At 40.6% G+C, this 15,220-nt stretch overlaps 1 protein-coding gene across 1 annotated transcript; it reads left to right on the forward strand.

The window, feature by feature from the left end:
• Nucleotides 1–1,441: 1,441 nt before the first annotated feature.
• LOC140819240 (uncharacterized) lies at nucleotides 1,442–2,710 on the forward strand. Its single transcript, XM_073179251.1, has one exon. It carries the CDS (start codon nucleotides 1,442–1,444, stop codon nucleotides 2,708–2,710), a length of 1,269 nt encoding a protein of 422 aa, XP_073035352.1.
• The last annotated feature ends 12,510 nt before the right edge of the window (nucleotides 2,711–15,220 follow it).

Genomic DNA, 15,220 nt, shown 5'->3' on the forward strand with positions numbered 1-15,220 from the left:
AAACGACGCCGGTGTCAATCCCGAGTTTCGGGACGTGACATTTAAGTGGTATCAGAGCCGCCAGGTTCATAATCCGGTTGGGAAAAATCGATTTTCAAAAAAAAAACGAAAAATTTTCGGTGGAATTTTAACTCGAGGTCGATGCTATCCCCTCCGAAATGGCCCAACGAACGAGGCTCACCACCATAAAGTCGTGAGCACCAGGCTGAAATCGCGAAAATCCTTCGTTTAGGCCTCCGAAACGTCGTTTTAGAAAATATTCGTAAACCCTATAACTTCTCGTAGGAAATTCCGAATTCGGTTACGTCAACTGTTCCGGAATCCTCTTGACATATGCTTCGAACCCATATGTCTAATTCCAAACTTTCCATTTTTGGAAAAAATATATATTTATATAAATTTCGAAAATTTCGTATATATTGCATATTATCCCTTGTTATATATGGTCTCCTTCCGATTTTGAGCATTTACATTCTTTTCTTATTTCAGTAAATGGCTCGTATGCGTGTCACTGCTCGTAAGAGCGTAGCCCCAGTTACTCATAGGGAGACGATTCCGTTGGTCCGTCACCGACCTCGCACGCGCACTCAGGCTGTTATACGTCTAAACGAATTGGCCCTAGGACACCAGGATAAAATTATCCGAAGGCTGAGAGCTAATAATTTCGAGAGGAGGCAACAAGTGGAAAGCTTGGCTACCAAACTGGAGGCAGTAGAAAAGAGGATTGATGAGGTCTTTCAAATGTTCGAGCTCACTAATGAGCATAATTCCGAGCTTCGAGACTCGTTAGCAATAGCCTTGGGTCAAGCCAAGCGGGCTAAGGAAAAGGTGGATCGACACACCAGGGAGCTATCTGAAGCACGACTGAAGGATAAGAAGAGAATTGAGGAGTCATGGGATATGATTATTCAGTTGTCTGAGAGTAATCAAAGGCTGTCCAAGGAGGTGGACAAAGGTAAAGTAAAGAAGAAAGAGCTCATCGAGAAAAATAAGGCAGGCTGGGTACATGCAAGAAACGAGTTGAATGACGCTATAGGAAAGATTTTGTCCCACCGTGAAGAGATTGCTGAGTTGAAATCAGAGAATGAAACCCTCCAGATACAGCTTGCAGACTTGTTAGACCCGGAGATGCCGGAGGAGGATCTCGAGGAGGAAGAAGCCCCACCCGACGTGGCCATGGGAAATGTTGAGATGGATGATTAGACTATCTTAGTAACCATTCATTATTAATAGGAGTTTACTTTCTTATTGTTGCTACGTTATATCTTTCAGTACGCTTTGTTTGATTCAGTCCTACTTGTTCCATTAAGATGTTTTCCCTATATTCGAAATTAATAAAAGTTATGTTTAGTTATTAACTTCAGTTGTTTCAGCATAACTTAATTATTCAATCTGGTCGCTATGCACGTCAAATTCTTAGAAGCGTTTAACTTGTCAGGAAATGGTCGGCAGACCCCCAAGACAAAACCGCAACCCCCGTTATGCTAACGACAACAACAACGCCAACGAAGAAGGCAACGTACCTCCACCACCACCTCAGTTCAATCTCAATCAAGCGGACCTAATGGCTATAGCCACGATCGTGACGAAGACACTTCAGGGGTTAATGAACCTCAATGCTAATCAGCAGCCCCCACCTCCACCGCAGCACGGAGTCAAGTTCCATTATGAATCACTGCGCAAGAACAGATGCCCAACTTTTAGTGGCGCTGCCGACCCTGAAGTTAGCCAGAGTTGGCTAAAAAGCGTGGAGACTCAGTTGCGACTGTTGGAAGTCCCGGATGCACTAAAAGTGGACGTGATAGTGTCTTTCCTGGAAGATCGAGCAGGCAAGTGGTGGGAAGCAATCTCGCCAGCCGTGACAGCTGCAGGACCAATCACGTGGCAACGTTTTAAGGAAGCTTTCCTGAAACAGTATTATCCCGCCGAGTTCAGATTGCAGAAACTAAGTGAGTTTGAGAATTTCAGTCAAGCTCCCGACATGTCAGTTGTAGAATACACCGCCCAGTTCAACGCCTTAGGATCTTATGCTCCGACAATCATGGCAGACGAAGTTCTGAAATTACACCGCTTCAAAAAGGATTTGAACAGCATAATACAGTCGGTTTTGGCAGTCTACCAACCTGCGAACTTCTCAGACTTGATGGGCGCAGCTATCCGAGCTGAAACTGATATCCAGCGCAGAGAGAAGGAGATTAGGAACAAAAGGCCTATGAATGATCAGTCCTCTCATGGCAGTCAGACGTTCAAGAAACCGAACCATTCCGGAGAACCATCTAAAGGGACTTCGCCTGCCTCAGGCTACCAGGCCATTAAGCCTTGCCCAACTTGCCACTTACGACACCTGGGAGAATGTCGTAGAGCCAGCGACGTCTGCTTTGGATGCGGAAAACCAGGACACCGTATGGAAAATTTTCCAGCCGCCAGCAACAAAACAACTGGACCGGGTAAAGGAGACGGGTCAAACTCAGGGTCGAATGCCAACAAGCCGCGGGAGAACAAACCAAATGCCAGGGTGTTTGCCATGCCGCAGGAGGAGGCAGATGATGCAAGCGATGTTGTGTCAGGTACCATATTTTTTCAGCAAGTGCCTGCTTATGTGTTATTTGACTGTGGCGCTACACATTCTTGTATATCTAAGAGTTTTGGTAAGAAGTTAGGACGTAAGCCCGATAAGCTAACCGAACTTTTCCAACTAGCCACGCTGTAATGCCCGAGAAATTTGATCCTAATAATCTCTAATTATTGAAATATAATTTGATATGATTATTAAAGGATTAATCGGGACACGAAATAAGAGTTCATATAACTTGTGTAAGTTCTGGACAGAAGTAGTGGCGCCCGAGCGGTAGATTACGACCGCCCGAGCGCCAATATTCTGTAGGAGAAGGATTCGGGCAGAAGAGATGGCGCCCGAGCGGTAATTTTTGACCGCCCGAGCGCCAATGTATAAATCCGAAAGGAATCGGACAGAAACTGCCGCGCTCGAGCGGTAGTTTATTACCGCTCGAGCGCCAGCCGAGATTCAAGAAAAGGTGACACGTTTCTCCAACATGCAGCTTAGGATATATATATACATCTTTACGTTGGTTTCTTCAGAAAAATCGAGAAAAGGGTCAGAATATATGTGGTGAAAATCCTTACGCCTTTTCTGAGAAATCCGTCCGTCAGAATTTGAATCCGACTTCAGTATCGAGTTCCTAGCAACGTAGGCTACAACTTGACGTAAGTTTTGCTACGTTTTGACATGCTTTGAAATTATGCTATTGTCAGAATTGAATGGAACTCATATATGTCGTTCTTGACATAGTAGACATCATAGAATCGAAGTCAGATTAAGAAACGGACTGATTATGGAATTGTTATGAATTTTAAGGGTATATTGAGTTATACCGGACAGATTTGGATTACGAATGAATTACAGATTGTAATGGATATGAGTTATGATTGGTAATTGATGTCTGTTGATTTGGTATGGACGGGGATACTGAAATTGTACCATTATACCGTTGATTTTGAATTAAATCCAGATTGTTATTGATTTGAACGGTATCTTGACATGAGATTATTGATATTGTCATTGCCAGACAGGCTGTGAGTTCAGGACTTCGACTGAGCCAGAAACCGACGAAAGAAAGGTATAAGTCAATGTGGTATTGGGAGATGGACTTGAGTCGGTTTAGACTCGGGTTTCCTAAATCACATACTTTATTTTATTGCATGGATAATTGCATTACATTGATTAATGTACTTGTTCTCTTGAATTTAGATGACAGGTATTAGACGAGTTATCTTTTGACAGAAGTGCCGGATAGTGGTGGTATCGCCACGGCACATTGCACGATGTCTCAAAATAGGATATTAGCGATAGAGCTACAGTCCTTGACGGTTAGGTCAGGACACTGGATGTTTGGTTATATCGAGTAATGGAATCTATTACGGAATTCGATATAGGAACACCATATTTGGTTATATCGAGTAAAGGGTATTGGAATTCTTCTATTACGGAATTCGATATAGGAATACCAGGGCACTGGTTATATCGAGTAATAGAGATTATGGTTCCATCCTTTACGGAATTCGATATAGGAATACCACATCTGGAAACCGGGATCCCTAGACTAGGATTGAGTCTAGTCTGAATTATGATTGATGTCGACAGTTTGATTTGATATTGTTTATGTTTCAGATTTTGATAAATATTCATGTTACCTGATTACATGCTTTATATTGTTTATATGATTGCATGTTTCATTGATTTATACTGGGGATTATATTCTCACCGGTATATCCGGCTGTTGTCTTGTCTGTATGTGTACTTGACAACAGGTGGGACAGGTCCAGGGTCGAGGAGATGAAGAGCTAGATCGTGATTAGAGTGGTGGCACCGGACTTAGACTAGATGTAGGGTTAAACACTTGACTTTAGTTTTAAACCCTAGTTTGAATAAATGTTGAAATACAGGATTTGTATTTTATATACTGATATGTATCTATGTTGTATGTCACTACGTTCCGCATTTTAAAATAAAAAAAATAATTAGACCCTGTTTATTATTGATTAACTAGTCCCAATGATGATTAAGAACTTGATTAGCGTCCGGGTCCCCACAACAGGTGGTATCAGAGCGATAGATCCGTGAGATTGAGATAGGAGCTAGTGAGCGGGGTAGAATGAGATTTTCTTTCCTTGCTTTTGATTGCTAGCATGTTTACTGCTTTAATACATGTTACCTGACTTATCTGCTATTGATATGGTATTGTGTATTATTGGAATGGATCAGCTGTAAGATGATCCAAGGAGGCTTGAAACAGGATTATTGTTGGAACTGCTAACCCTTTTGGTTATCAGATATGCCTCCAAGGAGAATGCCAGAACAGGGGAGTACCTCGAATCCTCCCATGGATGTGACACCTACAGCAATGGAGAAATTGCTGAAAAGGTTTCAGTCATTTCATCCACCGACTTTGAAAGGAACGGAGAACTCCGTGGAATGTGAAAGTTGGTTGGACGACATTGAATCACTGTTTGAATCTTTGGAGTATACTGAGGAAAAGAGGGCGAAACTGATAATACACCAGTTGCATGACGTTGCTAAACACTGGTGGATCACGACTAGAAGGGCATTGGAACAGAGAGGTACGGCCATTACCTGGAATGTGTTTAAGACTGAATTCTATCTACGGTTCTTTCCAGTTTCTTATAGGAAGGACAAAGGAGCCGAGTTTGCAAACCTGAAACAAGGCCAGTTGAACATTGAGGATTATGTGGCTAAGTTTTCGACATTGCTCCGATTTGCTCCCCACGTAGCTGAACATGATGAGGCCATAGCAGACCAGTTCATAAATGTTCTAAATCCTGAAATTTTTACTCTGGTGAATACTGGGAGGCCCAACAACTTCACCGATGCCCTAAACAGAGCCAAGGGAGCCGAGGCAGGCCTGATGAGGCAGAAAGAGGCTTCGTTTGTGGGTCCAGTATCGGGACAACAACCACCTCCTCGATTTGAAGGTGGTAGCAGCAGTAGTACCGGGAAGAAGGATTTCTTGAAGGCTAGAGGAAAGCAATTCAAGAAATCAGGGACTACCTCGTCCAGTTCGAGTGGCTCTAGACAGACCGGTCAGAGCCAGAGCTATGCAGGACCATACTGTGGTACTTGTGGAGGGAGACATTCCACAGATCAGTGCCGAGGAGTAGTTGGCAGCTGTCGTATCTGTAAACAGCAGGGACACTTTGCCCGAGTGTGTCCCCAGAGGAGTGCCCAGGGATTACAGGCAGTTGAGTCATCGGGATCCGTGGCTCAGGCAGGGAGACGATCTTCTGCCGTTCATTCCTTTCAGCCAGCACCGTCAACTCTGTCACAGCAGAGGCCAGGAGGGGGCCAGACCCCGAGCCAGCCTCCTAGACAGCAGGCCCGATTGTTTGCTTTGACTGAGGAGCAGGCACAGGATGCACCCGATGATGTAGTTGCAGGTAACTGTTTTATTTCTGGTTATCCTGCATATGTATTGATTGATACTGGTGCATCGCATACTTTTATTTCTGAGAGGTTTGCATTGAGTCGTGCCTTACCAATTGAGTCATTGTCTGCGGTAGTGTCTGTTTCTTCTCCGTTAGGAACAGGTGTGATATCAGTGAAATCTGTGAAACCTTGTATACTGCAGTACGATGGACATACGATTGAGCTAGACTGTATTGTGCTTGGTTTATCTGATTTTGATTGCATTATCGGTATCGATATGTTGGCCAAGTACCGAGCTACAGTTGATTGTTTCCACAAGATAGTTCGATTCAGACCTGAGATGGCTGAAGAGTGGAAATTTTATGGTAAGGGTTCTCGTGCTAGAATTCCTTTGATATCTGCAATGAATATGACTCGATTATTGCAGAAAGGAGCGGATGGATTCCTGGTATATTCAGTTGACTTACTGAAATCGAGCCCATCATTGGCAGATTTGCCAGTGGTGTGTGAGTTTGCTGATGTCTTTCCAGATGAGATTCCTGGATTGCCTCCGATTCGAGAGATAGACTTCAGCATTGAGTTAATGCCAGGAACAGTTCCGATTTCTAGGGCTCCATACAGGATGGCACCGATCGAATTGAAAGAACTAAAAGAACAGTTGGAGGATTTACTGGCCAAGGGGTACATTAGATCGAGTGTGTCTCCTTGGGGTGCTCCAGTACTGTTCGTGAGGAAGAAGGATGGGTCGATGAGACTTTGTATCGACTACCGGCAACTGAACAAGGCAACGGTAAAGAATAAATATCCATTGCCTCGTATCGATGATTTATTTGATCAGTTGCAGGGTTCTTCGGTGTATTCCAAGATCGATCTGAGATCTGGATACCATCAACTGAGAGTCAGGGATTCTGATATCTCCAAGACAGCATTCAGAACGAGGTATGGACATTATGAGTTTATTGTCATGCTTTTTGGTTTGACGAATGCACCGACGGTATTTATGGGATTGATGAACCGCGTCTTTCAGAAATATTTGGATAATTTTGTTATCATATTCATTGATGATATATTGATTTATTCAAAGAATATGATTGAGCATGCTAATCATCTGAGGACTGTGTTGAGGATTTTGAGGACTGAGAAGTTGTATGCTAAATTGTCGAAATGCGAGTTCTGGTTGAAACAGGTGATATTTCTGGGTCATATTATATCCGGAGATGGTATATCAGTTGATCCCAGTAAGGTTGAGGCAGTGATTTCTTGGCCAAGACCGACATCTGTACCAGAGATTCGCAGTTTTATGGGTTTGGCAGGATATTATCGCCGATTTATTCAGGATTTTTCGAGTACTGCCAAACCGATTACGCAGTTAACCCAGAAGAATGCTCCGTTTGTTTGGTCAGAAGACTGTGAATCCAGTTTTCTTGAGTTGAAAAAGAGACTGACCAGTGCGCCTGTGTTGACAATTCCTTCAGGCACTGGTGGATTTGTCGTTTATTGTGATGCATCTCACCGAGGATTGGGTTGTGTTTTAATGCAGCGAGGGCATGTGATTGCTTATGCCTCGAGACAGCTGAAACCCCATGAAACTCGTTACCCAATTCATGATCTTGAATTGGCAGCCATAGTCTTTGCATTGAAGATATGGCGACATTACCTGTACGGTGAGAAATTCGAAATATATTCTGATCATAAAAGCTTGAAATATTTGTGTTCACAATCTGAATTGAATATGAGACAGAGAAGATGGCTGGATTTATTGAAAGATTTCGATTGTGAAATCAAGTATTATCCAGGGAAGTCCAATGCAGCAGCTGATGCACTGAGTCGAAAGGTATGTGCACTATCCTTATCGACGATTGGTGTATCGAATTTGATTGAAGACTGCTGTTTGTCTGGATTAGTATTTGAGACAGATCGTCAGCCTCTGAGATTGTGTGCTGTTCGAGCTGAACCAGAGCTACTTTTGAAAATTAAAGAAGCTCAGAAAGTTGATCAGAATGTACAGAATTCGATTGCGATGGTCAGAACTGGACATCAATCGGAATATCAGGTTCGTGACAATGTCTTGTATGTGAATAATCGTCTGGTTGTACCGAATGTTGCAGAATTGAGACAGCGAATACTGTCAGAAGCTCACAACAGTCGTTTTAGCATTCATCCTGGTGGTAGGAAAATGTATGATGATTTAAAGACACGGTATTGGTGGAAACAAATGAAATCTGATGTGACTAAATTTGTAGCCAATTGTCTGAATTGCCAACAGATGAAAGCTGAGAGGAAGAAACCAGGAGGATTGTTACAGAGTTTATCCATTCCTGAATGGAAATGGGATCACATTTCCATGGATTTCGTGACACAGCTACCGAGATCCTCCAGAGGTTGTGATGCGATTTGGGTCGTGATTGATCGATTGACCAAATCAGCATGTTTTATTCCATACAAGATGACATATAGATATGATCAGATGGCCGATATCTATGTCAAGGAAGTGGTAAGATTGCACGGAGTGCCGAAGTCGATTGTTTCAGACCGTGATCCTCGATTTACTTCGCACTTCTGGCAAAGTTTACAACAAGCTCTTGGTACGAAGTTACATCTTAGTACCGCATATCATCCACAGACTGACGGACAGTCAGAGCGTATGATTCAGACATTGGAAGATATGCTGAGAGCTGTAGTGCTTGATTTCAGCACTAATTGGCAAGATGCATTGACTCTTTGTGAGTTTTCGTACAACAACAGCTATCAAACGAGTATTGAGATGGCACCATTTGAAGTGTTGTACGGAAAGAAATGCAGATCCCCTCTTTATTGGGATGATATCTCTGAAGTTCCTGAGACTGGACCTGATATGATCAGAGATATGACGGAGAAAGTGAAATTGATTCAGAGGAAAATGAAGGCAGCACAAGATCGACAAGCCAAATATGCCAACCTCAGACGACGACCGTTGGTATTTGAGGCAGGAGACAGAGTATTTTTGAAGATTTCTCCTTTCCGAGGTGTTGTCAGATTTGGCAAGAAAGGGAAATTGTCTCCAAGATATGTGGGTCCTTATGAGATTCTCGAGAAGATAGGAGATCGTGCCTATCGACTAGCATTGCCGCCTTCATTATCTGGAATACATGATGTCTTTCATGTATCGATGCTGCGGAAATATCTCCCTGATGACTCTCATGTGATACAGCCAGACGAGACCGAGCTGGATGAGACATTGAGTTATGTCGAGAAACCGATTCGGATTATCGATCGTAAAGATAAACAGCTCAGAACAAAGACGATTCCTCTAGTGAAAGTTCAATGGACTCGTCATGGCCTGGAAGAAGCCACTTGGGAGACTGAATCTGATATGAGACAGGAATTCCCAGCATTGTTTCACTGATGTAAATTTCTCTTACAGTTTGTATATACTCCTGTTTGATATGATTGAGTGCTTTTGATTTCGAGGACGAAATCGTATCTTAGGGGGGGAGGAATGTAATGCCCGAGAAATTTGATCCTAATAATCTCTAATTATTGAAATATAATTTGATATGATTATTAAAGGATTAATCGGGACACGAAATAAGAGTTCATATAACTTGTGTAAGTTCTGGACAGAAGTAGTGGCGCCCGAGCGGTAGATTACGACCGCCCGAGCGCCAATATTCTGTAGGAGAAGGATTCGGGCAGAAGAGATGGCGCCCGAGCGGTAATTTATGACCGCCCGAGCGCCAATGTATAAATCCGAAAGGAATCGGACAGAAACTGCCGCGCTCGAGCGGTAGTTTATTACCGCTCGAGCGCCAGCCGAGATTCAAGAAAAGGTGACACGTTTCTCCAACATGCAGCTTAGGATATATATATACATCTTTACGTTGGTTTCTTCAGAAAAATCGAGAAAAGGGTCAGAATATATGTGGTGAAAATCCTTACGCCTTTTCTGAGAAATCCATCCGTCAGAATTTGAATCCGACTTCAGTATCGAGTTCCTAGCAACGTAGGCTACAACTTGACGTAAGTTTTGCTACGTTTTGACATGCTTTGAAATTATGCTATTGTCAGAATTGAATGGAACTCATATATGTCGTTCTTGACATAGTAGACATCATAGAATCGAAGTCAGATTAAGAAACGGACTGATTATGGAATTGTTATGAATTTTAAGGGTATATTGAGTTATACCGGACAGATTTGGATTACGAATGAATTACAGATTGTAATGGATATGAGTTATGATTGGTAATTGATGTCTGTTGATTTGGTATGGACGGGGATACTGAAATTGTACCATTATACCGTTGATTTTGAATTAAATCCAGATTGTTATTGATTTGAACGGTATCTTGACATGAGATTATTGATATTGTCATTGCCAGACAGGCTGTGAGTTCAGGACTTCGACTGAGCCAGAAACCGACGAAAGAAAGGTATAAGTCAATGTGGTATTGGGAGATGGACTTGAGTCGGTTTAGACTCGGGTTTCCCTAAATCACATACTTTATTTTATTGCATGGATAATTGCATTACATTGATTAATGTACTTGTTCTCTTGAATTTAGATGACAGGTATTAGACGAGTTATCTTGTGACAGAAGTGCCGGATAGTGGTGGTATCGCCACGGCACATTGCACGATGTCTCAAGATAGGATATTAGCGATAGAGCTACAGTCCTTGACGGTTAGGTCAGGACACTGGATGTTTGGTTATATCGAGTAATGGAATCTATTACGGAATTCGTTATAGGAACACCATATTTGGTTATATCGAGTAAAGGGTATTGGAATTCTTCTATTACGGAATTCGATATAGGAATACCAGGGCACTGGTTATATCGAGTAATAGAGATTATGGTTCCATCCTTTACGGAATTCGATATAGGAATACCACATCTGGAAACCGGGATCCCTAGACTAGGATTGAGTCTAGTCTGAATTATGATTGATGTCGACAATTTGATTTGATATTGTTTATGTTTCAGATTTTGATACATATTCATGTTACCTGATTACATGCTTTATATTGTTTATATGATTGCATGTTTCATTGATTTATACTGGGGATTATATTCTCACCGGTATATCCGGCTGTTGTCTTGTCTGTATGTGTACTTGACAACAGGTGGGACAGGTCCAGGGTCGAGGAGATGAAGAGCTAGATCGTGATTAGAGTGGTGGCGCCGGACTTGGACTAGATGTAGGGTTAAACACTTGACTTTAGTTTTAAACCCTAGTTTGAATAAATGTTGAAATACAGGATTTGTATTTTATATACTGATATGTATCTATGTTGTATGTCACTACGTTCCGCATTTAAAAAAAAATAAAAAAAATTAGACCCTGTTTATTATTGATTAACTAGTCCCAATGATGATTAAGAACTTGATTAGCGTCCGGGTCCCCACACACGCCTACTAGTAGAGCCATTAAAACTGACGAAATTTACAGAGATTGAAAAATCATTATTGGTAATTAGATTTTTAGAGCCGACCTGATACAGTTGATCATGGTCGATTTCGATATCATCTTAGGAATGGATTGGTTAGCAAGAAACAATGCGGTAGTAGATTGTAAGGTAAAGGAATATCCCTACCTATTTGGAGACCAGGCCAACTCCAGTTTCGAGGACGAAACTTCTCATAAGGAGGGAAGAATGTAAGAACCGGGTCTTTTAAGCAAATTTAAATCATTATTTCAAGGGAATTATTGGGATAATGGATTCTTGGAATAAATGACAATTATATTGTTAATCCTTGTATTGGAAACATTTTATGAGAAAATCCTTATTGTCAAAAGAATTATTCATGCACTAGTACAAGTAAATTTTCGAAAATAAGGAAGGGAATTTTCTTGCAAGATTTGAGTATCACACAAAGTAAAGAATTTGAGACATAATATTACATGGGAGTTTCCAAAATCTCCTTCGATTAAATGCCAATATTTTGTAAAGATTAGTTGCTTGATTATTTGGAAGGAAATCATCTCAACTTTGCACCGAAACCGTTGGATCAAGCTACCATATGTTCAAGCCAAATCAAGGGCCATGAGATCAAGAAATCTCACAATATAGGTAGCAGAATTTTCGAATTTTGGGCAAGGATTTGAAGTCAAATATTGAGAGATTTGGAGCAAACTTTGGTATGATTTAAGTACCATGTTTAGACCCCCCAACCTCCCCTATAAATACCACACCATCCCTTTCATTCTCCTATTTCGAAATTTTGCTGCATATTTTAGAAATTCAGAAACCTCTCCATAGCCGAAACTCTGTCCGAAAATCGTTCCGAAGTTAGCCGAAAAATCGAATCCGAAGCACCGTCCGAGCTAGAACGCGAAGTGATCCAATCCAAGCCGTACTCTCCATGTTTTTTATTACATCCATACACTGTAAGTGGGTTGTTTTAAATTTCGGTTTATGCATATGTGAAAACCTCGGTTTTGTTGTTTTAAAAATACGGTCAAACACCGTCGTTCTGTCTATACGTTTTTTTTACGAAATTGATACGTGTATGTGTTGACACTGTGAGAATTCTCTGAAAATGGGTGGAATTCCAACATATGGCCCTTAACAGTGGGATAGAACTGTTTTATGGCCTCGCCCCCTTAGAGGATTAAAACTTAGGGACTGACGTCACTAAACCGTTAAAGGTGAAAAATCGCAGTTTTATTACGTTATGGAATTTACGTTACGATTATGAAAAGCATGCTGTATGTATATGATATGTTTCGAAAATGTTATAAAACTCACTACAACAAAAACGCCATACGACAACGGATTTTATCCGTTGTCGTAGGCCATTTTCGACTGTTGTAACTGAGGGTGTTGTTGAAAGTGTCTTCAACGACAACGGTTTTAAACCGTTGTCTTTTCTACCAACGACAACGGTTTTGCGACGGTGTTAAACCATTGTATTTTCTACCAACGACAACGATTTTGCAAGGGTTTAAAACCGATGTCTTTTATACCAACTACATCTGTAGTATAAAAATGCTATTAAAATTTGCGACGGAATTGAAAACCGTCGCCAATGAAAACCGTTGTCGTAGCTGCATTTTGCGACAGTTTTTAAAAACCGTCGCTATATTTTTTTGCGACGGTGTTGCAAAATCGTCGCATATTATAGTTGCGACGGAATTTTTCTGAAACCCGTCGCTAAATGTAGCGACAGTATTCATGTGGAAATACCGTCGCTATGTTGCGACGGTTTACAGATCCGTCGCTAATATTTTAGGTAAAATAAAAAAAAATTTAAGAATTTTATAAATCTGTGTTGTGAATTGGTACAATCTTGTAAGAGATAAAAACTTTAAGTGTCGTGAAGTGATAAAATCGTGTAAAAGATAAAATTTTAATTGTTTTGAAATGGTAAAAAAATCGTGTAAGAGATAAAAACTTTAAGTGCCGTGAAGTGATAAAATCGTGTAAAAGATAAAATTTTAATTGTTTTGAAATGGTAAAAAAATCGTAAAAGAGATAAAAAATTTAAGTGTTATGAAGTTGTAAAATCGTGTAAATGAGAAAAATTTTAAGTTTGGTGAAGTGAAGTGAAAGAAAATGGAGTGAATTTGTATATATTTATAGAGGGTGGTGGAAGAAAATGGAGGGAGAAACAGGCGGGATCGAATTTTTAAAAAAGCGACTGGTGTTTTCTAAACCGTCGAAAAGTAGCAACGGTTTTTGCTTAAACCGTCGCCAATATGAATGTAGCGACAGTATATATTAAAGAGTCGCTAAAAATGGAGGGAGAATCAGGCGGGATCATTTTTGAATTTGCGACGGGTTGTGGCTAAACCATCGCTAATATTAGCGACGGTATATTGTATACGATCGCTATATTCAATATAGCGACGGCTGTAAAAGCTACGGTCGCAAATAGAACCGTCGCTAATAAGAATTTGGCGTGTTGTGTTTTCTAAAACCGTTGTCGATTGTCCAAAAATACACGCTAATAGACAACAGTTCATGAAACCGTTCTCGTAAACGTTCTACGACAACCGTTTTTAAAAATCGTTGTAGTGTATTACAATACTACAAATTATTTTAAAAAAATTCTACGACAACGGTTTTTAAAAACCGTTGTCGTAGCTAGAATAATGACCAAAAACATGTCGCTATTTTAAATCGGCGACGGATTTTCTAAAACCGTCGCCGAACTGCATTATTATATAAAAAAACTGCATTATTATATATAAACCGTTGACCTTTTAATGTAACAACGGTTCACTAAAAGCGTTGTCGTTTCTATAAAAAAAACGTCAATCAACAACGGTTTTATTAAACCGTTGTCGTTTGTCAAAAAATAAAACACCAATCCACAACGGTTTTTATAAAACCGTTGTGGTATGTCGAAAAAAAACACGCTCATACACAACGGTTTTTAAAACCGTTGTCGTATCTCAAAAAAAACACGCTCTTAGACAACGGTTTTTAAAAACCGTTGTCATATCCCAAAAAAACACGCTCATAGACAACGGTTTTAAAACCGTTGTCGTAGACATATCTAAGACAACGGTTTTTAAGAAATCGTTGTCGATTGTCCAAAAAAAACGCTGAAAGACAACAGTTTTTAAAAAACCGTTGTCGTTGACACCATAAAAGACAACAGTTTTTAAACACCGTTGTCAAAACAACCTTACGACAACGGTTTTCACTAAAACCGTTGTTAAAAAATATACGACAACGGTTTTTCAAAAAAACCGTTGTCGTAGGGGCGTTGTTGTTGGGCGTTTTTCTTGTAGTGACTTTTATGTGGTGTTCAATGTCCCTCATTTACTGAGTATTCCCAAAATACCCATCCCCCTTACTCTCCTCTCCCAGATAAGTCTGAAGAACAGGTCGAGGACGAAGAGTCGGAACAATTTTGGGGTTGGTTAATCGCCAGATTAGTAATAGGTTTTATTTTGAATTTTCTAATCTAAAGAATGTAAGACGCTTCCGCATTATTTACTATTTCGTTGGATTTCGTTATTGTAAAGACAATGTTTATTTCGTGGAATTATGATATATAAACTGGTTTCGGTTTAAACTGTGCTACAAGAGCTTGTTGTTTTCAATTGTGTGATTGTTAAACGACGCCGGTGTCAATCCCGAGTTTCGGGGCGTGACACCGCGTCCGCGCTTGCGTGACTGCACAATGGGCCCTTATATTGACTACTTCGTATTCTTCATCACTTTACAAAAATGATTAACCCAAGTTGCTATAGAAGTCCATTGTAGCTCATTATTAACTCATTTTAAATATTTAATTTTTAAGATGTGGGAAAAGAGATATCACA

The sequence above is a fragment of the Primulina eburnea genome, chromosome 18 (genome assembly GCF_022965805.1).
Source record: "Primulina eburnea isolate SZY01 chromosome 18, ASM2296580v1, whole genome shotgun sequence".
NCBI classification, from domain to species: Eukaryota; Viridiplantae; Streptophyta; class Magnoliopsida; order Lamiales; family Gesneriaceae; genus Primulina; species Primulina eburnea.

Excerpts from the sequence above, each read along its gene's own strand:
- LOC140819240 (XM_073179251.1), top strand. The coding sequence starts at position 1,442 with ATGGTCGGCAGACCCCCAAGACAAAACCGCAACCCCCGTTATGCTAAC.